The sequence below is a fragment of the Phalacrocorax carbo genome, chromosome 20 (genome assembly GCF_963921805.1).
Source record: "Phalacrocorax carbo chromosome 20, bPhaCar2.1, whole genome shotgun sequence".
In the NCBI taxonomy this organism is placed as follows: Eukaryota; Metazoa; Chordata; class Aves; order Suliformes; family Phalacrocoracidae; genus Phalacrocorax; species Phalacrocorax carbo.
The window spans coordinates 9,472,548-9,498,398 of NC_087532.1; the positions used below are offsets into that span (position 1 = coordinate 9,472,548).

The following is a 25,851-nucleotide window of genomic DNA, read 5'->3' on the forward strand; positions in this document are numbered from 1 at the left end:
CCAGCTATAGGAACAGAACCTCGGGAAACAAGCTCAGGCCCCGGCGCTACCGCAGGAAAATGGTGCTTTATGAGCCGAGGGGGCTCCGGCGGCGCCGGAGGCGGCCGGGCACGGGTGAGCCCCGCCGGGACCTGCAGCCGCCACGACCGCCCGCTCCCTCAGCGGGGCTCTGCGTCGGGGAGGGCGTCAGAGCGAGCTGCGCATGCGCAGCACCCACCGCCACCGCCTCCCCCCCGTCACGTGCGGCGGGAGCCGGCCCGTCTGCCGCTTCAAGATGGCGGCGCGCGGCACAGCGCCGCCGGGAGGGGAGGAGGGGAGGAGGGGCGGCCGCGGCTGTTGTTGAAGCTTTATTGTTCCCGCGACGGCGGCCGCTGCTGCCGCGCGCCGTGTCCGCCGCGCCGCTCCCAATAAAGGTAACCATGGCGACACTGGCGCCGGCCGGCCGGGCTGGGGCCGGGGGCTGCGCCGTGCTGCGGGGGTGGCCGGGCCTTCCCGCCCCGCCCGGCCCCTCCGCTGCCCCGGGGGCTCGGCGGGCAGCACCCCCCCTTCCCCGCTGCGCTGTGCCCCCCTCCGGCCTCCCCCGCTGGGCCCGGCCTCGCTCCCACCTCCGGGCCAAGCCCGCGGGCGCCCGGCTGGGCCCGCGCTCTGCCGCGCCGGGAAGGGGCCGGTCGCCTCGGCCGCCCTCGCCGGGCGAGAGCGGCGGCCGCGGAGCCTTTGCAGGCGGCGGGGAGGCTGAAGGGAGCTTGTGGCCGCCGTTGCCTGCCGCCCGGCGGGGGTGGGTCCCCCACGGGAGGGCTGTGGCAGGTCAAGGTGTGCTTGACGGGCGCTCCGCGGGTGGCCCAGGGTTGAAGGGCTGCGGTGCCTCTCCTGTGAAGCGCTGCTCGTGTCCCTCTGCTGAAGGGAGCTGGCCGACCGCCTCGCTGCGGTGGGAAGGACGGCGGGGGTCTTTCCCTTTGTAACCCGCGCTTAAAAGCGAAGATGATTCCGCCAGAATTTTGGTTCTACCTTGAGCCACAGCCTGTCAGCTGGGTACCGCTAACCCCTCAAAGAGGTTTCTCATTAGATGCGCTTTAGGGGCTCTTTGAGCTGTGTCCCCTGCTTGGGCAGCATCTGTGAACCTCCCAGAAAGTATTTTAAAGGTACACAGGGAAGGGAATTACCGTGCTCCTCCATGCCTTTTGCTACAGATTTCTCTCCTTCGCTTTGGGCCACTAATCATGTCTGTTCCTTGAAGTGATCAGTTAGAAGACTGACCTATCTAGAGACAAATAAATAGGTGTGTTTGGGGATTTTTTTGTTTGCTTGTTTTTTTGCATTGAGCAAAGAAATCAGCAGTTTCTTGTGTGATCACCAGCTGGGCAGAGCTGCTGCAGAGGAGCAGGGGAAGGGAGGAGCAGGGCTGCCCCTTTCTGTAGCAGCCTGTTCCCAGGTCAGGTCAGATGCGCTACGGGTATGTGCTGTGGTGGGTCCTGGTCAATAAAGCTCACCTCCTCCCCAGAGAGGGACAGGCCTGTAGGTGACTCTCGGGTAATTTCTTCTGTGGTGGAAAGGAAGGCTGGCACACTGGTTTTATTGGCCAAGATACAGCATAAGGCAGCATGTTCTTCTTCTGGAGAAGAGAAGGCTGCGGGGAGACATTATTGTGGCCTTCCAGTGCTTAACAGGGGACTACAGGAAAGATGGGGGTGACCTCGTTAGCAAGGCCTGTTGTGACAGGACAAGGGGTGATGGTTTTAAACTAAAGGAGGGCAGATTTAGACTGGATATAAGGAAAATATTTTTTTGCAATGAGGGTGGTGAAGCTCTGGCCCAGGTTGCCCAGAGAGGTGGTCAATGCCCCATCCCTGGAAACATCCATGGTCAGGCTGGACGGGGCTCTGAGCAACCCAATCTAGTTGAAGATGTCCCTGCTCAGGGCAGGGGGTTGGACTGGATGGCCTCTAAAGGTCCCTTCCAACCCAACCCATTCTGTGATTCTACGATTCTGCAGGTTTTTGGTTAAGAGATACCAAGTGTCTTGCATTTGAGGAGGAATTTGGGTTTCAAGCCCTGCTCCAAGGACAGGGTGATGCAGGAACAGCCCGTTGGGGTATGGACCAGAATGGGGGTCCTCTCCCAGCTGACCACCCCAGCCTCCGTGCCCTGCTCCTTTGCTTTTGTTTCATCTCTCAAGTATATTTTGAGTTAACTGCCACGACATACTACTTGAAGGTGCTGAAAATTGCCTGTTGTCGCCGAGATGCAGCTCAGCAATTATAGCAATCTTCCAGGTGGTGGAGGAAGCGAGTTGGTGGATGCTGTTAGGCTTTTACATTGCTGCATCCTTCTCTGTCTGTGTTTTAAAGCAGCTGCACTCACCTTTGCAGAGGTGTTGTCGGTCCTTTTGCCTTAATGGGGTCTTGGGCTGTGGAGGTGCCTCTCTGATGGCCTGAAGCCGGAGGTGACCGTGTTGGAAGTCCAGGCGCCTCCTGGCTTGCTGTCTTGATAGGTTCACCTCAAAGTAACTCCATGCTCTTTGCTAACAAGTCTGAGGGAACTGGTCCCTGTTTTGGGCTGACCATGCTTGAGAAGTGTAATTTTAAAGCTTTTTTTTTTGTTTGTTTTCCTATATGGTTAAAGAGGCCTTTGGATCAAGGCGCCTTATGGGTGCATTGTGCCCTGTCTGCTCTTGGGTACAGGGACAAATGTCTTCTGCACTTTTGCTGACAGCAAAGTGGATCGCAAAAGCTGGTCAAAGTACTGTGGTTCGTTTTTTTTTTTTTTAATAAAAAAGCCACTAATAAATTACAACACGCGATACAACATCTCCTCTGATGTAAACCCACCTGACAAGCAGGAGTTCAGTTGCCAGCCTTTGTTTTCTGAGGATGTTATGAGAACCTGCAAAATACAATTAGCACTTTCGGTGTTCTTGGGCACAGTGAGGCATGGCTGAGCAGTGACTGGCGCAAACTTCTGCTGTTGCTTTGGGTTTCTGCTGGTTTTCCGCTGTGTGATTTCATTCTCCTGTTGGGGCAGCCCTATTCCAGGAGGGACAGGTAACAGCCCTTGCTTTGAAGAGTAATGGAAAACTTGCTGTTAAGAGCTGGAGCATACCCATTCGTTTTTCAATCTGTTATATTTTCACTCAGAGCATCAGTGCAGACAGATAGCCAAAGTGTTGTGTGTTTTTGAGCGGTATATTCCGCTGCCTTTAGAGACTGCAGAGTGTTGAATTTAGTCAAAGTGTTGCTTATTTTCCTCTGTTATCTGTCTGCACTGATGCTCTGAACTGAAATAAAATAGATTGAAAAACAAATTGGTGTGCCCTGGCTCCTCGTACTGGATTTTACATTATCCTCTGGGAGAGCTGCCTGCACTGGCCCTCTGGAGCGCCCCAGAGACAGGTAATGACCCTTCAACACTTCAAAGACTGAATTACTTTTCGTGGGAGAGCTAAGAAAATTGAATTGCAGTACATGATTTTCTGGCTTTCTAATAACCCTCTTTGTAAGGTCATCATCTTAGTAACAATCGAACAGGAAACTGGTAAACACACACAAAAAGTATTCGGAACCTGATTCAAGGCTGACACTGTCCTTAACTTCTCAGAGCTAAAAGCAGAACGTGCCCATTGCTTGGAGGCTGCTGTCGTACCTGAGGGACTGCAGGGCCAGGGAAAGCGAGAGAGTGCCTCTCCGCTTTCTGTCCTGCTGTATTTACATGAGTCTTGTGAATCTCATGTATCAGAAATCTCATGATTGACATGAATCTTTTGAAACGAGCCTTCGAGTAAGTGCACAAGGGGTAGTGATGGGGTGAGCTCCTCGCACAGGGCCAGGGAGCCTTCCTGGGCTGAGACAAGGCTTGCTTCAATGACTGCTTCGGATTGGAGCTCCTGTGAGCAGAAAGCCAAGAGTGCGGGGAACGGGAGGCTCGTTGGGCTGCTCCTGTGAGACCCTCCGATCAGCATTAACACAAGTGGCATTGACTTAGGACAGAGAAGTTGCATTCTTCCATTTTGCTTATGTCTTTCTGTCCACTTTATGTTTTTTCTGCCTGCTTTGTTTCAGCTTTTTAGAGCTTGTGTCAGATTTGGTTTCTTCTACTTTTGCACTTTTGCACCGAGTGTTCAGGTTGGTCTTGGTACGCTCTGCTATGCCTGTGCATTGCGTTGCACTGCACTGTGCTGGCAGCAGAGGGAACACAAGGCTGTGGGTTTGTGCCTTCAAAAAGCAGTGTGATAGATTGCTTTATTTCTTGACAGTGCAGCAATAGGGTTTGTTGTTGTTGTTGTAATCTTAAAAAAAAAAAAAAAGCCTGCTCCATGTGTGTCCCAAGGAAGAATTTCAGGCATGGAATGCATCTTCAGGCTGGCGACTGAGATGCTACTAATCAATGCAGGAGGTAGCTTTTGGCATTACTTTATTAATGTCAGCAGCTGTAAAACCCCTTAATTATGGCAGAATCCTTTTGCTGAGGCTGGCTGGCGTATAAAATTATTTCTGTGTGTTGTGATGGACTTTCTGACGATGTGAGGTACTGCAGCAGCCTCGTAACTGTGAGGGAGGAATGGTCTCACCGGTGCGTCTTTGGAGCACCTGTCTGTGTAGCATCTAATTGCTGAAGTGCTCAGTCCCAAATTTCAATTATCTTTTGATGAACCTAGCGATGTGGATGGCTTTTGAATCTGTTGAATCTGGATTGAAGTAATTATATGAATAATAAAGAGAAGTAATTTAATTTGGAAGCTCCTTTTCAGTAATGTAGATGGGTGTTCCTCCTTCCTCCTCTGTGAAGAGGCATTGTTGCTCTCAACATATCCTTTTCCTGTTCCAATGTAGCTTAAAGAAAAAGACGTGATCCCCTTGAACTGTGGAGGTATGTGAGAACAGAAATACCTGGGAAAAGGAAGAAAGAGCTGGAACTGGAGGGTGGAGGGTAATGTTTGGTGCACACCCGTTCTGGACCTCCTGTACTTGGGAGGTTCAGAAGAGGGGGCATCTTTGCTGAAGTGGGTGTCCTGAGAGCAGTCCCAGATGAAACCTGCTGTTTAAGGATAAACAGGAGGGCATTTATCAACATGTGGTCAAGTAGAGCCTTAAGAATATTAGGCACATTTGAAAATGTGACTCCAATTGATTGACTTTGCAGTCTCGCTGGAAGTCAGTGGAATGAAAACTCCTGAGGCACCTTGGTGTTCTCCCTGGGAAGCTGGCAGGACGAGGTTTAAGATGTCTCTTGATGTTCCTCAAGAGATTCATTGTTCTTTTGCAAACCCCACCTGGAGGGCAGCTAAGATGAGCAAATATCTCTGCCACCTCTGTCCCTGCTTCTGACTCAAGTGAGCTGATGTTCTGGAGTCGGGCACTGCTCTTGTGGTCTGATGTCAGACACCCCAGAAGCAGCTCATTTACCGTAGGTTTGAAATTCATAAAAAACCCCAGTGAGCCTGGCTCCAAAGAAGATGCAGAGAAGCAGCTTTAAGCTGAAAAAGTAACAGAAAGCTTTTTCTTACCAGTGCTGCTGGCACAGGCAGATGGCTTGTGCTCTGTAAGCACTTGTCGCTGCTGAAGTATTAATTACCTGTTTGCAGAGAGATTCCCAGTTCAGCCCAGTCCCCCAGCCAAATCTCCCAAAAGCCATCTAGAAAATGGCTGGGAAATGAAGCCAGACAAATTTGGGTAAGAAACAAGTCACGTAATTTAACAGTTAGAATAACTATAGTAGTGGAGGGTTTTCCCCCTAAAAAGCAGTTCTTATCATGACTGGGCACCTTGCTGGAAGATAAGCTTTAGCCAAACCCAGGTTACTGAGCCCAGAAATCTAGGAGGCAGTGACAGATGAGAAATCAGATTGCTGGTGGTGGTCCCTTCTGGCCATAAGCTTTGAATGAAAGCCTGAAGCGTGTTTGAGTAGGGGGCAGTTGCCTTGAGGATGGTCTTGGCCATCACCCCTTGTTAAAAAATGTCTGTTCTCTTTGGCAGTTCTAGGTCTTTGGGTCCCATAATTAAAGAAATAAAATATATTTAAACAAATATGTCTGATCTAATTGCTCAGGACATATTTTCCAGTGTTCTGGGCTGCTGTAATGAAGAAAGGGAGGTGCTGCCTAGAGCTGCACTATTTTGAGCTGTCATGGGCAAATATATCTTCTATATTCTTGCCAGGAATAGAGGGAGCAGACGGTGCTGCTGCTTCTTCCAGCTCGCCACGGCGGAAGCGATAGGTTTTATGCAGAAGGCTATTCATGGCAAAGTGAGCAGATGCCTCTTTCAGGACATCGATGTTTCCTGCTTGTCCTTTTGTAGGAAAAGCCACAGCTATTATTATTTAACCATCAGACCCAATTTCATCTCAGATACTGGAAGTCCTTCAGCTCCAGGGAAGGAGTGGGCGGACTGAAAACTGCTGTTACATTGAGCCTGGCAAAAGAAACGGGTCTCTTTATTCTCCCACGACCAGCAGCAACTCCGCTGATGGCAGCTTGGTTACTGGTGCTTTACAGCAGCGTGGGAGGATGGCAGAGCCTGCGTGTTAGACAGGCTGGAAGTGCAGGTGGCCGGCCCTTTGCACGGGTGAGGGGGTGGATTCGGTACTTGCACAGTAGCAGAGATGAGCTGCAGAGCAGCCAGCCTTTGGTAGCGATGAGCCCCAAGAAGCTCTGGCTCCTGGGAAGCAGGAGGGTGGGGTATCAGCAACTACTTAGGTTTCCCTGTCTTCCAGAGAAGGACTCACCTACCCTGTGCTCACCTCAAAGGAGATGGAGAGCATGACACCTCTGCTTTGAGGTGATGTCAAAATCATCCGTGATCTTATCCTGATAACTGAAAAGCAAGTTACATAGTGCTTCATCTTTAAAGCATGGGGGAGTATCTCATGCCTGGGTGGTACCCATCCACCAGTTGCTCAGCCGTCCCTAGCTTTGGTATGAAGGGACGTCTCTGGGGCAGGAGGTCCTGCTTCCCGCCAAGTCCGATCTCCAGAGGGGTTGGTGCCTTGCGGGAGCAGGACGCCAGCTCAGCCTGAACACTGTGTCTGCTTGCAACTTGCAATTTGGTGCAAGCTGGGAGTTGCTCTGAGCCCGCTTTGGCACGAGGCAGCGCATCAAGGTGGTGTATGCGTTAGAGCTCATGCCCTGATGATAGACAGTATTACTCCTGTTCTGTACAAGAGAGTAGGAAGCTGGGTGCAAAGGTGTTAAGGAGTTGAAGGTCATGTAAATCGTGTCCATCCAGGTGCTCTTCCTCTAGTGCTCATGCTGTTTTGTTTCAGCGTCATTGCCAGCACCAGTGCTAGGCATCCTAGTGCTTAGACAAGGCAGTAATATCTTTATTTTGTCTAGCTTAGATAAAAACTCTGTTGGTAGATGTCCCATCTCTTCTCCCTCCTGCAACGGGGCCAGGGAAAAAGTAAAAGGGAGGCTCTGGTAAATGGAATGAGGGCTGTGGACTTCTGCAAGAAATTACAGCTTGGGGGAAAAGACTGTGAGTTGATGAATTATGACCACGATGTGCTGAGAAGGGAGGTGCTGAAGGCCCTGGACCACAAGCAGACCTCCATCTGCTGCGCTTGTGTGCTCCTGCTGATCTTACAGTGATGTGGGGAGAAAGCTAACTGGTCCCAAAGCACTTAGGGCTTTGCAGATCAACACCAACACCTCAGACACTGTGTTTGGTAGGTGATCTGAACAGATCTTCCTGCACTGCTTCCTCACCTGCCCTTTCAGAAACCAGCTGCTGAATTCAGCGTTAGTGCATGATCTGAGGAGCATTCATGCCTGCTTGAGCTCTATCAGGGGCACATCAGGGAGTTTCTTCTCCCGTTTTATAACCCCGGGGACTCAGGACTCATTTCCAAGCTCTTTCTGAAGTATTTATATTTGAACATTATCTACTCTTCATCTCTAGTGGGGTAAGTTGCGGAATTTGGGGAGTACGAGTTCAGAAGGGGGCTCCGTCTTGCTGTAACCACTGAACTGTGGCACAGAAAGCTACCAGAAGGCGTAAACTGAAAAGTAAATTTTGCTTACTCTGTCTTGCTACTCTCTGAGCAAAGTGCTAACAGGATCCTTTGTGTTTTTCACCAGCTGGGCTTTGTGAAAGCGGCGCGCAGACAACGGTGAGAGGAGGTCAGGAGACACTGGTGTGATGGAGCTTCCCAGCTACAGCAGGCAGCTGCTGCAGCAGCTGTACACTCTCTTCAAAGAGCAGCAGTTCTGCGATTGCACCATCTTCATTGGGAACGTGCATTTTAGAGCACACAAGGTGGTTTTGGCTGCTGCCAGCCTGCTTTTTAAATCGTTATTGGACAGCACAGACACCATCTCCATCGATGCTTCTGTGGTAACCCCTGAGGAGTTTGCGCTCTTGCTGGAGATGATGTACAGTGGCAAACTCCCTCTGGGGAAGCACAATTTCACCAAAGTAATCTCCATGGCAGATAGCCTGCAGATGTTTGATGTGGCTGTTAGTTGCAAAAACCTCCTCAGGGACCTCATCAGCTGTTCGACTCAGGACCAGGTAGTGAGAGAAGTCTCTGGCCAGGCAGCAGACTCATCTGGAAACCACGCTGAAGCTAATAACCTGCCCCAGACTGAAAAACCTACTGAAGGAAAACCAGATATCCTCCTCCCTCAGAGAGTTTCCTCTTCTCCTGGCCCTGTAGTAGCAGAAATGGAAGCAGATGTTTCTCCTCCTGGCCAGGAACTTACCTTGAATCACAACTGCGTGCACCAGGATGCAACACCAAGCGACTCCAGATCTCTCCAGGAGGATTCAGGCTCCCGTCCTGACCAGCCTGTCCGTGCCGAGCAGGGTGGCAGTGCAGAAGAGGAGCTTGCTGAGCCTTCACAGGAGAAAGGAGGGAGGGGTTTAGGTGAGACTTTACAGGTCTGGGCACAGCATTGCCTCTTCTTTGCAACTGCATTGACTCAAGTTTTCATCTTATGGGGGATCTTTGCTTGTGTTTCTTCTTTTTAGTTTGCCCTGGGTTGGGATCAGCACCAACATGTGTCCCCTTTGTGCAGGGACTTTCTTCCTTTGGCACTGTGCAATACTCTCCTTTGGCCTTTGCAGTTGCTTCGCTCTCACAGCTTTACTGGAGCCGTAGTGAGCAAAGCTTTTCTTACCCATGCATGTGATTGCATGTGACATACAGGGGGATCTGCGTTAGCACAGGACATGAGGTCGGTAAGGCAATCTGTATAACAGTAAGTGAACAGAGTTGCCTGCGAATGCTACCTTATCTTTTAAACTCCTGTTCAGCATGGGAGGAAAACAGAGGCTGTACTGGGTTTAAAATAAATGTTCCATTTATAACTGGTGTTAAATAAACTGTTGGTTTTCCCTCCAGGCTCCATGATATCTTTAGAAGGGATTTGTGAGTCACAGTTTCCCTATTATAGAGAATGTGCTGGTTACAAACCAATGCCTTTCAATCACATCATGCTTTATGTGAATCCCTTCAATTAGCAAATAACTTATGTTGTTTCTCTCACCCAGCAGCAGAGAGCAAAAGCTGTAAACTGGATTTCTTTCTTCGATATGAAAGTGTTTTCTCTGAGGCCCTTTCTGATGCCCGAGCTGTGCTGAAAAGACTAGAAGAGTGCAGAGAAATTGATGTCTCTCAAAAGGAGGTAGGTGTGTTTACTTGGGTAAATGATACAAGTTTTTTTTTCACCCTGCTGAGGGCTAGAATGGTTTGTGCCCTGCTCAGGAAATTGTTTCATGGGAAACAGGGGCTCTGGCGCCTGGTTGTTTGAGGGGCAACACATGCTCACCTGAGCCACACCCCGGAGAGAAGCGTCTGTAAGAGCGAGCTGCTCGTGCGCGTATTTGTTGTGTTGTAGGAGAGCTGCAGTGCTGATTTCACTCCTCCTGTTCGTGGCATTTGCTTCGGGAACTGTATCGACTTGTGAACAGCTGACACAGGAGAGCCCAAAATAGAGTTCCCGAGCCCTCGGCGAGGGCTTGCTGCAGAGCATCTGCTCTGCCCTGCATACGGCAGGCTGCTCGTGGGGAGTGTTACGGGGCGGTTACAGGTGCCGCCCTGCGGTGCTTTCTCCTGGCGATGTGCTGCTTTAAAAGCAGTCGTCGCTGATGAATGATGCTCATTACTGTTGGAGGGGATATTTGAGTCTGGTTCTTGGTTAATGCTGAAGGATACTCTGGGCTCTGAGCAATGGTAGCCAGGCACCAGCTGTCGTACCGGCTCAAAGCCGCCAAACAGCAGGTTATGTCTGTATTGGTGTAGCAGTGGTGCAGGAGGGCACGGAGCTTGGAAATGCTTGTGGCGGGTCCGGGAGGGCAGTTGAGCTGTCCGCACGCTGCTGTGCGATCTCAGGGTCTGCAAAATACGCTGTGGCCACTATGGAGTGTGCGTGGGACTGTACCTGCTCTCCTTACCCCGGCTGTTTCTTATAGAGTGTTTTTCATACCAGGCTGCATGAACTGCCCTTCCTTTTCTGTATGTGGAAAAATGAGAATGTCTGAAGCTGAGAAATGCTATTCCCTAGGTCAGGGGCTGTGATACGCTCTCGGTTCCTCTGTGCTTGCTGGCTGGGAAGCCGTCTGGATTCAAGTCACTTGGTCCCTCCAGTACCAGTATGACCATAGGACACAGGACGCTTTGGCTGTGGCAGTGTCCTGCCTTTAGAAACCCAAGGGGACATATTTATTAGAAAAAGAAAACAACCCATATGACAGCAGGGAGGAGAATTCCCTTGAGTTGGGGAGTGCAGGTTTCTTTTCTGACGGACCTTTAAATGTTCATGGAAGGAAGCCTGCGTTCCCTTAGCTGCTGACCCTCCTGATGGTGTTGAACTTGACGTCTCTGGGGCTTTAGGAAGGAGGTGTGGGTCCTAATTCGTATTCGTAGCAGTGAGCCCGAGCCTGGCCAGGCTGACAAGCACCTGTGTGTGCATTGCTCTCAGCATGCCTGGACGCCCCGAGAGGATTACATTTTTGTACGTTTGTTTGTCACCCTGGTCAGAAAGATATGTCAGGTTTAAGGTTTTGCCTATTCTGCACCTTGGCATTTGGAGCAGAGCTGGTGAGGGTGCTGTGTGATGTGGGTGGGCACCGCCAGAAGCGATTTGGCAGCTCGGTGCACCCATGCCAGCAGGCATCACCTGTGCTGGCGTGCCTTCCCTTGCCTGCTTGTGCTGCCTCCACGGTCACAGGGCAGAACAGCACTTGCAAAATGCCTAGGCAGGTGTGCTGCCTTGCTTCTGCTCTGCATAACACCCCTGTTTTCTATTCCTGTGCAGTAACTGTTTTATGTTTCTTCAGCACCTCCAAGACCCAGCGGGTGAGGTTCGCAGACCTGTGCTCGGCCCTTTGTGCTCCCAAATGAGCTGTTGCAGTAGGAGTCAAGTGAGAGGTGGTGGAGCTCAGAGACAGTTTGGGTGTCTGACCGCAAAACAGCAGCTGGACAATTTTTCTGCAGCTATAAATAAATGCTGAATAAATGAGAAATGGATTTTCTTTAAGCCTTCCTGAAAAATCACTTCTCAGCTGTGACAAGCATGAAAAGTGTCAGCCCCGGGGGGGGACAGGCTGCAGCCTGTTGTAAGCAAGGGCTCAGCCAGATCTGTCCCTCTCTGAGCCCCCCGCTGGGACAAGCAGGACCTGTGGGCACCAGCACCGAGCCTGGGTTCTGTTTCCAACAGAGTGAGTAGCTTCTCCCCACAAGGGCCCGGTGTTTTCTCTGGGGGAAATGCAGTGGTGTGTAGGTCGTGCTTAAAGTGCAAGTTCACCTGCAAAGAGCCCAGCTCGGGATGCATAATTAGGGCTGAGATTGTGCCAGTGGTAGTTGTCAATGAATTTTTTTTTCTGACTCTCCTTTTTGGTTTTTTCCCCTCCCCTTTTTTTTGCATTATTTTGCCAGCCAGTTGCTTGGAGTCTCTTAGATGCCTTGGGGCAAGTAAAAGTTGGCCTGGAAGCCAAGGAGATGCTGTTTCTTTGCACTAAGCAGTCTTGCTGGGTGTGCTTACCCTGCCACAGGGGAGATCTCCCATCCCTCGGGCACATCCTTCTGCTCAGGAGCCTTTTGTGGGTGGCTTATCTCTAGGCAAGCAGCGACGTGTTTTGGACAGCAAAGCTTGGGCAGCGTGGGGACTTGCAAGTGTTCGCGAGGGTTTTGCAAGCCTGTCTGTTGGCACTGAGCCTGTCCTGGTGTTCAGGCTCCTCTGGTTTCAGTGGCATTTTGCCTTGGGTGTAACTTCCGTATTTCTGTTCCTTTGCTCCTGAGCTCATCCCTACATGGGTGCCTTGTTCCCTGTGGTGTCGCTGCCTTCTCCCCTCTGGTGTTGCTGCCTTATTTCCTGCTACCTCCAGTGGAGATTTGTTAGGCCATGGGGTTTTTCCCCAAGAAGTGTTGTGGTGCGGGGCTTACTTTTGTGAGAATTGTTGCTTCTCTCTAAGTTCGTTGTTGTGTTCTGCTCCCTGGGCTGAAAAATGAGGGTGCGTTGCTTTTCTGTGTAGGGAGTTGTGATTTTGGGGGTTGTTTTTGTTTTAGAGTCTCCCTGTGTATCTCACATAAACTATTCCTATCTAATTTAGTTCTGGCCTGGATGAAACCTGCTTGGAAATGAGAACAAGACTGAAATTGCAGTAATTTGGGGAAGTGTAGAAAAGCTTTACTGGTGTCAAGTCTTATCTTCCTGTGATGTCTTATAGAAACTCAATTCAAATTATTACACAGCTCATTTGTTCCCTCTACTACTGGGTTCAGATGAAGTGGGGGAGCGTTGATTCTCCCACGTAGAATAAATGTCGTTGTGCTTGTGGATCATTTCCATTGCTTATGGGCCTGTCCAATTATTGTCATCCTTTGCAGCTGCAGGGATTGCTGGATGCAGCAGAAGAAAGAAGTTTCCCATTATCTCTGCATCCTGATTAGGGGTGATAGGTTGTGAGGGTTTTATTTTGTGGTGGCAGAGCTGGAGAACTGCTTTTCCCCCTGTTCTGCTGTACTTGTGTGGAAGTTTGGGCTGAGCTTTTGCTCCTGTTGTGTGGAGCAAGCAGGGGTCAGCGTTCTCCGCGGAGCTTTCCTGGTACTGGGCTCTCCCTCAGTCACGTACAAATGCAGGCTTGAAAAAAAACAAACCACTTTGGATATCTGAACCAGAAATGGGAATCTAGTTTTCCTCTGATTATTGTATGCACAGTGACAGCTGGTAGACTTCATGGCACAGTCATAGCCTACGAGCTTCTCTGTGGCCCAGATGTGTGGAGCCAGTCCCCGTGCTGTCCATGCCACCAGCCCTGTGAGCAGTGGCTGTACAGGTTTCCAATGGCTTTTTTCATATTTTCTTCACGTTATGCACATCAAAAATTAACCTGTGAAACAACCCCAAAGCAGCTTGCATTCACAGGGGACTGATGATTCCGTCTCTGGCAGTTCCCCTGCGGCACCCAGCCCCCTGCGGTCAGGGACTTTGCAGCTCTGCGGGGGGATGGAGGTGGCATTGAGGTGCAGGTGCAGGATTTACCATGATTGGCAGAGAGTCTTGTAACTGGATGTGCCTCGGCTTGTGAGGGGTCTGAAGGGAGCTAGCTTCTTCCGTCACCCTAAACCCCAGCTGCCTCTTGCAGACCCCTCTCCCCCACCACCCTGTGGGTGCTTGCATCTGCTCTAAAGCTGGTGATTGAGGGAGACCACTCAGTCACTAAAGTGGCTTTTTGCTGTGACGTGCTCTCATGGTGGGAGCAGGCGCGTGGATAAGGCACGAAAAGCCGTAACCCTGCTTGCCCACCGGCAGGGAAGAGGCTAGTGGCCAGCTGGGCTAGTGGCCGCACTGATCTGCCCTCCCTCTCTCCCACATCCCTCTTCAGTCTCCGTTATTGCCCATTGCACTCTCGGGTGGGATGAACATTACCGACCTTCTGGCTGAGGCCCCCTCGTGTCCCAGGACACCCCCAGGATGGCCCACCAGCTGAGTTCAACCAGCCCAGGCTCCGGGTTGCTCCTTGCAGGGCCAGCCGCCAGCTGCTCTTCGAGCATCCCTGTCCCCGTGCAGAAGAGCTTAATCTCACGATGGTGTGGGAGGGGGAGGGGGAGGTCCCAGAGGCACTGCCTTCCTGGGAGCGTTATGGATTGGTGTGAGGAGGGAGATTAGTGCCTGCCTGGGAGGACACAGCGCTAACTCAGCTCTCGCTAAGTAGGCGTGAACAGCCTCCTGCATCTCCCTTGCCAAAGCAGCAGGGGACAGTGGAAGGAGCAGAAGATAATGAAGAGCAATGGGGCAGAGCAGGAGGTCCTGTGGTGGGACAAAGGAACACAGCAGTGTAGGAGTGGATTGTGTTAGGAAAGAAATCTGGAAAAATATGGAAGTTGTGGAGGTGATATGGAGATAGGAGACCTACCTCCTGCGGTGTTACCTGCAGAGATTCCTGTTCAGAGCTTGCCGTGGGGCTGCCATGGACATGGGGAGGTTTGGGATGAACTGGGAGGGCTGTTCTGCGGTGTTTGACCATAGCGGTACAGAGCTGCTGAGTTAGTAGTGTTGTGGCCACCAGAACTGAGACCCTCAACTGGGACCCAACCTCACAGAGGACATCGAACCGATTTGGTGGCACAGTTTAAGCTTAAGCCAGATCTTGGTGAGCACGATTCCCTGCTCAGGGAGCTCATCTCTTCCTCCAGTCTGGAAGCTGGATGGGCGCTAATTAGCACCAATTTGGCCATGAAGGGTTTTGCAGGTGTCCCAGGCACTGAAAGCCTAATGGATCAGGCTGTAACGTGTGGGCACATTATGACTAAGTGGAAGTTGGGATTCTGGCTAACATCAGTATTTCTCTGTTTTTTCCAGGATCTTTGGGAATTGTTAGTGCTTCAAAGTAAGTCTAAAATGTGCTGTGTGCTCTTTCAAAACAGTGCTAAAAGGCTGTTGTTCCCACTGAGCAAAGTGTCCAAGGAAAGGTCTACCAGAAAGAGACTAAAAATAGCAGAGTCTTTCAGTTTCTAAAAACTCATTTCCATTAACCAAAACCATGCACTGAGGAAGGGATGTTATCTGGAGCTCTGGGTAGCAATGCTGTGCTGATTTTAATTTAATTTTAAAAAATATTGCAATAATGCAAGTTACTTTTCATCCATATTAGTAAAAACATGTATTTCGCAGGGTGCTGAGTACCTTTATGTCAGTGAGAGCCAAGATATGTTGTGTTTTACAGGATCATTTTGATCTGGAAGGGGCCAGGCATGCAAACCTTGAGAACAAATATGATCTGGTTATCAAGTCTCATTACAAATTAATGTTTGCATTAAAAAAAATACCTTTAAGCTTGTTCTTCAGCACGTCTGTGGCATTTCCTTTCTTCCTTTATAACAGAGCCCTTCATGTCCACGTCTCTCTGTTCGGCAGGAAAAATGCCGTTAGCGGGTAAGAGCTGGGACTCCTGCAGCTTCCCCTCTGTGGATACTCTTTGCAATAGGTCACTGCACTGTCACACTGCCCTAATATATGAGCATTTACACCCGCTAGGAAAAGCGGGTCCCCCATCCCCCTGGTGTGGCCCCAAGCAGTTGCATTCAGTCTTTTTATCATAGAAATGAAAATGACAATGACGGCAGAAAATGGCCGCTCTCTCTGGAGCTGGGCTAAGCTCTCCACTTCAAAGGTACTTTTATAGCATCCCTGGAGTCTCTAATAAAGGATGCCTGCTCTGAAAGGCTGGCATCTCTCCTGGAGAGCTGGGGAGCGTGTGTGTCTTTAGGGGCAATATTTACAGCATTAAAGGGCTCCGGGGAAATGGGAGCAAGAGTTACAGCTTATTTCTTTTGCTTTTATTTCCATAACTGTGGAGGCATGTCTGCCTCTGGTTGCTGTTTCGGGATGCTGGAGTGGATTTTGGAGCCCTGGATGTGATTGTGAGGTGTGCTGAGAGCCCATGGCACTCAGAGTTTGCATGACTCCTCTCCAAAGCCTTCTCTAGGAGGCGCAACTCCATTGCGACTCGAGGATGGAGATCCCTGAAAGTCCCACTTGAAATACTCTCTGCTTTCTGCGCAAGTGACCTCTCCCTGTTCTGCAGTGAAATCTAGTCTCCCCTGGCCTAGCCTTGGGCTTCCAAAGTAACGGTGTTCAAACCATGTGTTGTCAGGTCTCTTAGACTTATTGGCATTTGACTGTTGGGGGAAGAAATGGGAAGAAATTAAGAGATGTTTGGTGCTGGAACCAGCTCTGGTTTGTGGGACTCGCTGTAAAGATAAGAGCTGTCAGGCAGGGCTTGCTGCCCTCCTTCCCGGCGCTGGTGGCCGCAGGTTGGAGCTTGAGTTCGGTGGTGTGTGTCTATGTGGGGTGGTTTTTTTTTGTTTTGTTTAATTTTTTGTCCCCTGAACAAAAACTCCCAGGATTCTGCTTTTTGTGTTGATTTATACAGGGCAGTTGACTCCATTATTAAAACCTCTGTGTTTGCCTGTCCTGCTGTAGGCTCTGGCTGCCTGTCTGGCAGAGGCAGGGGAACAGTCGGTGTTCAAGAAGCTGCTGAGCAAAGTGAAGGATGCTCAGACCCTAGATGCTCAGACCCTCCTGTCTTTACTGAAGCTGTTGCAAGAGGCGAATCCCAAGCTGAGAGCAGCTTTGCGTGAGAGGGAAGGCGGCAGCAGAGAAGCCCTGCAGCAAACAGGTACAGAAGTGGGTGCTGCCTCTGGCAAAGTGAGTGGGCAACCTTACAGGCAAAGCAGGTCTCCAGAAACCCCACATCCTTACGCAGATGCAGGAGATTTGTCGTGTGCTGGCCAAGATCTTGGAGCTTTTCCATCCCACAGCAGTGGGGTGTGGGCAGTGCAGGGCTCTCCCCATCGCTGCCTGGGGGGCTGGATCGATGGCTGTGCAGCCAGCATGGGTCAGAGCACAGCTGAGCCTCCGGATTGAAAGCTCCTTTCGTACTTGAGTCTGTCACAAAGCACTGGCCTTGCAAACCTGGCGTTAACCTCCAGCTTGCTTTATGGCTTTGTGCTCTGTTAGATAAATGAGACGTTTTCCTTTCATAGAGTTTAAAGAGAATAGTAAAGTGGTTTTCCTCTGCTGCCTGTGCTTGGGATGAGCTTTGCTATTCACTTAGATCTTTCACAGAGTCTTACTCGCTTCAGGAGCCTGTCAGTTCCTTCAGACTGACTTGTTTCTTCTCTTGTGTTTCTGAATCCTTTTCCCCCCAGAGAGCACAGACGAGGGAGAGACGCTGACCGCTCGCTTGCTGGGACACAGGGAGGAGCTGATCCAGAGCGTGACACAGCTGAGCCCCATTGTAGAGTTCCTGGAGGCAGCAGAAGAGGGATTCCTGACTGCCTCGGAGAAGCGGGTAAAAAAATCTGAAATAAGGAGAATTCTGTGGGTGAGGCGGGGTGTGTGTGTGTCTGCAAGGCAACGTCTTACTGCGTGGTTTGCCAAGTGATGTGCTGGCCTCGCCTGGCAATTTCACCTCCCTTTTGCGCAGCACAGACTGCACGTGGGTGTTGTTTCAGGTCCTTCTGTGCTGAACTGTGGGAACACTGAAAGCTCAGCAGCAAAGGCAACCTCAAGTCTGGGATGGACACTGCCTGGTGCAGTGTTAGACTGCCCCTGCAAGCAGAGCCTGGGGCAGAGGAGGTGCCTGGTACTCCTCCTAGGCCCTGAAAATGCCTTTCTGTGAGCCTGGAGAAGGCTCTGTAGTGGAGTTTCAGCAGAACCACTGTGCTGCCTGCTTGCCAGTTATGTCCTTCTGTATGTGGTCATCAGTTTACCTTTCAGCTAATTTTCCCAGCTTTAACTCTTGTATATGCAGTTGCCTGCAAGAGTATCACATCCACTGTTTGGGTTTTTTGTTTTTGATGTGTTGAATGCAGCAGTTGATGGGGAGGAATGTTGCTTTCCTGTAAGCAATTGCATTATTTATGCTGATTTACAGAAGCCAAAAAGGACAAAATATTTTGTATAACCTGCTTTCCTTTGTGTTTTGGGGGGAGCTGGCTATGCCCTGCCTGTGCAGCTGAAACTCGCAGGGTGTGCCCCAGCATGCGGCGCTCAGTACACAGCTTGCAGACCTCCTGTCCTAGTTTGTCACATCAGTTAGTTCCCCTGACGCAGGATTATAGCTAGTGGAAGCACTGTTGTGCTCAGTGGCATGAATGATGTCTGCTTTCTGAGTGAGCCTGACCAGAGCCATGACAGGTGGGCTGAGAACCTCTGCCCGTCTCAAAAGTCCCTCAGTCGTGTCTTCCCCACTTGCACGCAGCCCCTGACCAAGCAGAGCACCCCTCGGTACGGGCGCAGCTCGGTGCAGGAGGGCCTGGGGAGGTGCTGCCAACAGACACCTTGTCCTCACGGGCTAGGGTGGGACTGGCGGCTGATGAATTCTCCCCTCCGAATGTGACGTGGCTGAGCCTGGAACGGGGATGTGAGCGGAGAGAGCGAGAAGCGAACGCAGCGAGGGACTCGGCATCTGCTGCGGGTGTTGTGGCTGTCAGCAAGGACCCGCACAGGGGAGCCTGGAGCTGAACTCCTAGCCGGGAGAGCTGCATCAGCAGTGGGGAGATCAGGATTTTTCATATATGCCTGTTCATGTTGCAGTGCGGCCTTTCTTTTGAAGGCTGCACTTTTTCCCTGCATTCTTCTTTTTGTCTTCATGAAGTGCAGCCATTTTTATCTTCCTTCCTGTTGAAAAAAACCCAAACAAATCAACCACAAACCAAAACCATTCTGCTGTCATAATCCTGCCCCTCGGGCACAGGATCCAGCCTTTAATTGCATCATCATATACTATGGGACTCCTGCCTTGTTTGGTGAAGGGGTAGTGTTATTTGGTATTTCTTGTTATCCTCTTCAGTCACTCTATGCTCCATTTGCTGCAGAGCCTCCAAACCCTGCTCTGAATACAAAATCCTTCTCTTCTCTATGGGGTTCCTTTGTGCTTTTGTTTTAGCCCCCAGGTTCCCAGAAAATAACAAATGTATTTGGGGAGCACTCCGGTGAGGCTGGGTGCGTTGCTCCTTCCCTGCTGTGGCACAGGAAAATAAGGTGGAAATTGCCAAGTGTAGATGGACCTTGGGGGAGGCTTCCCTTTTTTTGTTGTTTTTCAGGCTTGGTTTATTTGTTAACTTTTTTTTTGCCTCCAGACAAGTGGAGAAGTGCTTCATTATTTCAGAAGTTAAATTGATTAAAATAGTGGCCCTGTGGCATATGTGCAGTTGAGATTTCTGGTATCTCAGGCGCAGTACTGGGAAAATGAACGTGGAATTAGCAGCCACCTCTGAAGGTTTCATCTCACCTGATTCATCCAGCATCGCACAAGAGCTCTGGGTTGGCAGAGGTAGGATCTAGTTCTCAGAGGGCTCATAAAGATGAGGCTTTCCTTTTTCTTCTCACAGTCACTGCCTCATTAGCTACACAAGCACGAGTTTTATGTGTAACAGCCTTTTTTCTAGGTAACTGGATTCTTTCTGTGCCTGGTCCGAGCTATGCGTGGAGCAAGTCTGGTTTTCTTTGCTCGAAAACCCGTATGCGATGTGTTGTGAAGCCTCTTTGTAAATCCCTGTGTTTCAGAGGAACTTTTTACCTAGTGTTTCTATTTCTTTGAGGTTTATCAGTGTAATGTGGGGCGATAGGGTGGAGGTTCTGGGCGATGGCTTGGATGCAGATTATCACTTAAAAGAAATAAACTTGGTGGATACAAAGGAGGGCAGGTAACCTCTCACGTGTGGTGTCCCGTGGCTTAGGTCGTTGTGGAGCTCAGAGCGACCGGTCCACAGTACTCTGGAGCATCAGAGTAGCTGGTAGAAACGTCTGTCCTTTCCTTCTGTCCAGGCTGTCTTGTAGAAGAGTCTTGGTTATTGTGAGCTATGTGCTTTCCCTTCCCTTCAGCTTCAGGGCCTACACAGCTTGATGCTCAAACGAAGCTGCTTCAGAGCTAGGACAGGTAGCAGCAGCCACACAGGCAGGGTTACTGGCCGTTGCAGGAGCGGTCTTATCTGGACGGGCTGGGGGATGGAGAAGTCCCACTGCAAGCGGAACGGGGGGATGTTTTCCGACTGTCTCACCCAGTGTTGTCAAAATGAGTCTCAAAATGCCAGTGCTGCATCTCCCACTGCAGGGACATCACTTCTGCACCTGTCGACGCTTGCCTGGGAGCAGCGGTAGGTTACAGCTTGAGCTCCCCCAAAGGATGCTGCTCTTGTACCCCTTTCTGTGTTCTCTTAAAAGAGGACTTCAGACTGAGTGATCCAGAGTCAGCTCAGCATGAATTAGATGGGAGGATATGTCAACAGGTTCATTAACAGAGTTTTGGCTATAAAAGGACAGATTTTTAGAAATGAGAGAAACTAGTTAATGAGATCAGCTGCTCCTAAGAGCGTGGGAGGAGCTGTTGGATTAGTTTCTTTTATGTTAAAGGTAGGAAAACTGTCTGAAGTTTGCATCCTGAATGAGAGAGAATTCGTATGACAGGTTACAGACCTGAGTGAATGAATAACTTGAGGAAGAGTATTAAGACCTGCAAGGAATGGCTGAAATGTCCGACAGGCAAAGCAAGGTACTTCAGAGGTATGAAGAGAGTCCTGTGGTACGTCAGGCTGCTGGGCATCACAGCCTATATTGAGGCAAGCAGCAAACGTTTGTCTGATCAAGTAAAGGAAAAGAATAATGAGAAGAGATGACCCTCAAACTCATGGCTGAGCCTAGGGACAAGCCCAGGAGAGACGCGGAAACAGGAATTTCCTGCAGCTGAAGTGAACCCACAACTCAAAGGGCATCCCCCGGCAGACTGGAGGAGCTGACACATGTGGCTGTGAGAGTGACAGCAAGGTTTATTGCTGTATTTTTCAGGTTGAGAGTGTCCCTACAATTGCTGACCAGGACAGACATGCGGGAGAGGGAAGCAGTGATGCAGGAAGCCGTCTCTGAGTGCACAGGAATGTGTGTTGGGACAGGCTGGAGGGTGCACGTTGCTGAAGCACTGTCTGTAAGCAAAAAAAAATGGGATTAAAATGCAGCAAAGGGTGTTCAAGTAAATTGTTTCTGCCTGACCTGGAATCTTTATATGATGAGATAAAAATGGGTTTTTCTGCCTCGATCTAGACTTGAGCAAAGCATTTGAATTTCATGTGAGGAAACTGTTAAACTAGAGGAAGCAGTGATATTAAAAAAGGATGTATCTTATCGGGAGATGACTACAGATTGTGCTGAAGGCAGCACTGGTGGGTTGGAGCAAGGTTACCAGTGGGATTCTTGGCACTTACTTAATATTAACACTAATATTATTGACACAAAAATATCAAAGCATGCTTAGCAAAACTTGCTGATGAGCAAAACTGGGATCTTTTGTCTGCACAGAGGAGGATCTGCAAGAGGGAAAAGAACTACACGCTGGAGAACTAAGTAGTGAGAATCGAATGACGTGGTAGTATAAAGCGAAGGGCATGCATTTAGATGCAGCAACGAGAACTAAGAGTTAAGACATCGTCTGAAATTTCTCTGTGCAGTTCCAGTCTTGTTCAAAAAAGATGAATTTGTGTTGAAGCAGAGAGAGATCTGCAGTCGTAGGATCAGGGGAGCGGGGAAGCTGTTTTACAAGAGGAGCTGCTTATTTAGACAGAGAAATGAAGACTGAGAGGGAATATGATCGTGCTCTTATAAAGAAATTGGAGAGAAAGGGTAGGGTAAACACCTCAGAGAGTTTAGAAGAGATTTTTAAGCTAAAAGATAACGTTGGCACATGCACAAATGGGTATACACTGGCCATGAATAAATTTAAGCAGAAAATTAGAAGAATCAACAGGGGAATGAGACTGTAGAAGAGCTCTCCAACCGGGGGAAAGGGAGCAAAATCGTAACTAGTTTTAGGACAGAGCTTAATAATTTTATTAATGGGACCGTGTAGTGGAGTGCTTATGACAGCGGGGACTGGGCTGGTGCCCTACGGAATTTCTGCCAGTCCTACATTTCAAATGCTTAGGAATGCAGTGTTTGCAGAGAGAAGGCCAACCTCTATTTGTCATCTGGCTTTCCCTTGTAGGAGCCTTGTAGGTATTATACGGGCATACTAGAGCTTTTCCAAGCTACAGTGATTGCATCTCACATAAGGGATGTCTCATGTGGCCTCGTCATAGAAATAATCATTCAATTAATAGGATGCTTATTTAAATAACAAGAGTATTTTTTTCCCCTCTCCATCCCTGTCTTTCAATGACAAGCAGAAAAATGGGGGAGACAAGGAGAAAGAGACTGGCAATTTAAAATGTATTTGCTAAAAATACTAAATGAAATATTCTCTTGAATCCTGTCTGTAAGTCTCTTTTGTTGTTGTTCTTGTTGTTTCCTTTGAAAAAAATGGTTTTTTTTCGCTTGTCAGCCACTTCCAAGAGCTAGACTTGGTGGAAGAACCCACCAGGGTAGTTTTCAAGGTGACACATCAGATATACCTGGGACGTGTTTAGCTGCTCCTGTAACTAGCATCCTGTAACATCTCCCAGTTAATCTAATTAGTGGAAGCAGTGAATATGGATTTATTGCAGTACTGTGCACTGTGATACTCTTACTGTTTCTCTGATCTCTCTTCCTATCCAGGAGTCTGTAGGAGGCTCTTACAAACAGGTTCTTGGCTGTTTCTGTGTTGCAGGTGGTTTTGGATTGCTGTGAAAGCAGCTCTCAGAGAGAAGCCATGGACAATCTGCTCAGGAAGGTGGATGAAGAGAAAACCCTGAAAGCAGAAAGTTTGGTCAAACTTCTGGGGGCTGTGAAAGCATCATTCCCTGGTCTCCACCTTCTGCTAGACAACTTGATGACAACAGCGAATGTCTCTGATGGCAAAGGTATGGGTACACTAAACTTCAGAGCCTGGGGGCTCAGTCCAGGGAGTTCCGCAAGTGCAGGGTCCTGCCCCTGGGGAGGAACAGCCCCCCGCACCAGCACAGGCTGGGGGGGACCTGCTGGAGAGCGGCTCTGCTGAGAGGCCCTGGGGGTGCTGGGGGGCAGCGAGGGGACCCTGAGCCAGCACCGGGCCCTTGGGGCCAAGGGGGCCAGCGGTGCCCTGGGGGGCATGGAAAGGAGCGTGGGCAGCAGGGCGAGGGAGGTTCTCCTCCCCCTCTGCTCTGCCCTAGTGAGGCCACGTCTGGGGTGCTGCGTCCAGTTCTGGGCCCCCCAGTTCAGGAAGGACAGGGAACTGCTTGAGCAAGTCCAGCAGAGAGCTACGGAGATGCTCAGGGGCCTGGAGCATCTCCCTTGTGAGGAAAGGCTGAGAGACCTGGGCTTGTTCAGCCTGGAGAAGAGAAGGCTGAGGGGGGTCTCATCAATACCTATAAATATCTGAAGGGTGGGTGTCAGGGGGATGGGGCCGGGCTCTTTTCAGCGGTGCCCAACGCCAGGCCAAGGGGCCACGGGCACAAGCTGGAACACGGGCAGTTCCCCCTGAACATGAGGACAAACCCCTTCCCTGTGCGGGTGCCAGAGCAGGGGCACAGGCTGCCCAGAGAGGCTGTGGGGTCCCTTCCCTGGAGACATTCACCCCCCGCCTGGACGCGGCCCTGTGCCCCTGCTCTGGGGGTGCCTGCTCCAGCGGGGGGTGGGACGGGGTGAGCTCCAGAGGGCCCTTCCAGCCCCTGCCATTCTGTGATTCTGTGATTTGCCAGGAATTTTGGGTGCTTGTCTGGACTTCAGCGTGCTCTTACAATCTTACTTTCATGTAGAGGAATGGGATGGCCACTTCATACAAACAAAAATGGCCTGGGAGCACTAGGGTGGGAGGACGCTCCAGCAAGAAGGCCCCTTCTTTTCAATGAAATGAGCAGTGTTAGGCAGAAGCCTGTTGGGCTCCTTCCTTGAGTTTGACACTGATAGGGTAGAAACTATGATGTCATATCTGGAAAACAGGAGAACTGTTCCCTGCAGCGCCAAATTACTGCTTAGTTTTGAGTCACTTAAAAGCAGCAGCATGTGTCTCCATAATAAATACAACGATTTTCACATAATAAATGTTTCATAGGTGAAGATGTCTTTAACAGCTGGTCTATAGGTGACTTGACTCGTGGTACTTGCTGGCTTTGAAAGCAAATACCTAGAACTTCCCCAAAGTCATAGATGTATGGTCATTAAATACAGGCAATGTCTTCCCTGGCTACTGTCTTTGTGAATTCCTTGTTATTGAGAGATTGTAGGAAAATTCGGTTGGTTTAGTTGATTTAGCTCCTCTCCTAAATCCAGGTGGTGTTTCTGCACGTCACGGTCATGGACTTGCGGTCTCCTCTGTGGAGCATAGTGCACTGATGGGAGTCTCACACTTAGTGTCCCATTAGACATCCTTACTTTGGACAGCTAGTCCCCTCCTTCCTTCTGTTTTTGTGGGTTTTATTCTTTATTGCCTGCCTATCGTGGTTCAGGGACTTGTGAGCCCTCATCTTCCAACTGGTGGGACAGCCTTCCGAGTTTGAGGGGTTTAGGCACACCCCTCTGATTTGGATAGAGAGGCAAATTTCACCGGATCTGAAGTCACTTAAAAATTAAAAACTAAATTAACATGCAGTGAAATGTAAATGAATGTTTAATAGAAAGCAAAACTGCGCTCATAATGCTGATAATTTCCTCTGTAGCAAACATTCCCGACAGGCAGCTTGCTTTGTCATTTGTTAAGCATGATTGCTTTCTTGAAACACCAGACTCCCAACATGGTTAATTATCCAGTGGTAATACCCATTCCAAGGAGGAGCATTCCTTAATTACATAGAGCTGAATCTCCTCAAATTGCAGCTTGAACAAACAGAAGCACAAATATTTCTTATAGTGGAAATGAAGAGGGAGGGAATGATTTGAGCCACTGACGGCAGCCTTTGATGTCCCGCGCTGCCCTGCTAACAGACTGGAGAATGTCTTGTGCAGTGGTGCAGGGCACGCTCTGGTTATGGAGCTCACCTGGCAGCAGAACTGAGGGGGACATTCGTAGCTCACATGTATAATAAAATCAGAAATATTCCAATGGGAGAAAGGGGAAAATACTTTTATTTGTAAGCCATCCCCTGATCCATGTGAAGCACATCCAAGTTATACCTAAACCCCGCGGAGCTTGATGACGTTCCCTTAGCGTTGCTGGGGAGTAGACGCGTGTCTCCAAGAAGTCTTTGCCCAGGGAGTTTTTCATATTAGCTCAGAAATCTTCAACCGATTAATCCCACAGCCTGCCGTTTCTGCCTCCGTCATCCTGGAGAGCTTTCTCTTCTCACCCACGCTGGGTGTCTTCTGGGTCCCAGAGGTGTATTTCCTTTTCACCAAGCTGTGTGTATTTAGCTGCTTTTCTCCCAGGTAGTGCTGTGCTAGATTGTTCTGTTTGGTACTGAATGAAAATGGTTAAAAGACCTAAGCATACAAACAAAAAACACGGACAGATGTCTTGGATGAACCGTAGTTTTTGTTTTGGTTTCTCCTACAGAAGTATAACTCTTGATCTTCTCCAATTTAATAACACCAACAGTGAAAAAAGTCTTTTTTGGATTCATCTATTTGGCAATTTCCAGTTTTATTTGTCAACTCATCTGGCAGCAAGTACAGTCATATATTGCTTTCAGTACACAGTATATTTTGTCCAAGACTCTTCATTATCCTGAATAAACACTGATGCTCTTTCTTAAGTCCATTGTGTCCTGATACTGGGGTGTCTCTAAAGGGTTGCGGTGTTACTCCGGGGTCATCGTTTCTCAGATTCATCAGGGCACACCTCAGCAGACCCAGCTCAGAATTAGATACGGGAGGAGGAAGGAATGAGGTTAAAGTTGCATTTGGTTTTTGCTCTAAGGGAGAGAAGAGGGGGTTACTACTGCATTGCAATCGCAAGTCTGGTTTGTGTTCCCTTAACCTTTTCACCAAAGACAACTCAGCCTGCTCAGTTCTTGATTTCCTTGGACCAT

General features: G+C 49.7%; 1 protein-coding gene across 7 annotated transcripts in view; it reads left to right on the forward strand.

Annotated features, from left to right (window-relative positions):
• Window positions 1-260: 260 nt before the first annotated feature.
• Window positions 261-25,851, forward strand: part of ZBTB40 (zinc finger and BTB domain containing 40) — a 42,942-nt gene continuing 17,351 nt past the window's right edge. For 6 of the 7 annotated variants that reach the window (XR_010375785.1, XR_010375786.1, XM_064470041.1 and 3 more), the window contains exons 1-6: window positions 261-413; window positions 8,069-8,856; window positions 9,483-9,616; window positions 16,418-16,613; window positions 17,146-17,288; window positions 22,578-22,770. Coding sequence is in view for 5 of the 7 variants with exons in the window: in XM_064470041.1 (XP_064326111.1) it covers window positions 8,130-8,856; window positions 9,483-9,616; window positions 16,418-16,613; window positions 17,146-17,288; window positions 22,578-22,770 (1,393 nt within the window). In the remaining 2 variants the exon portion in view is untranslated. The remainder of the gene's footprint in view (window positions 414-8,068; window positions 8,857-9,482; window positions 9,617-16,417; window positions 16,614-17,145; window positions 17,289-22,577; window positions 22,771-25,851) is intronic. The other variant, XM_064470042.1, reaches the window with a different exon arrangement.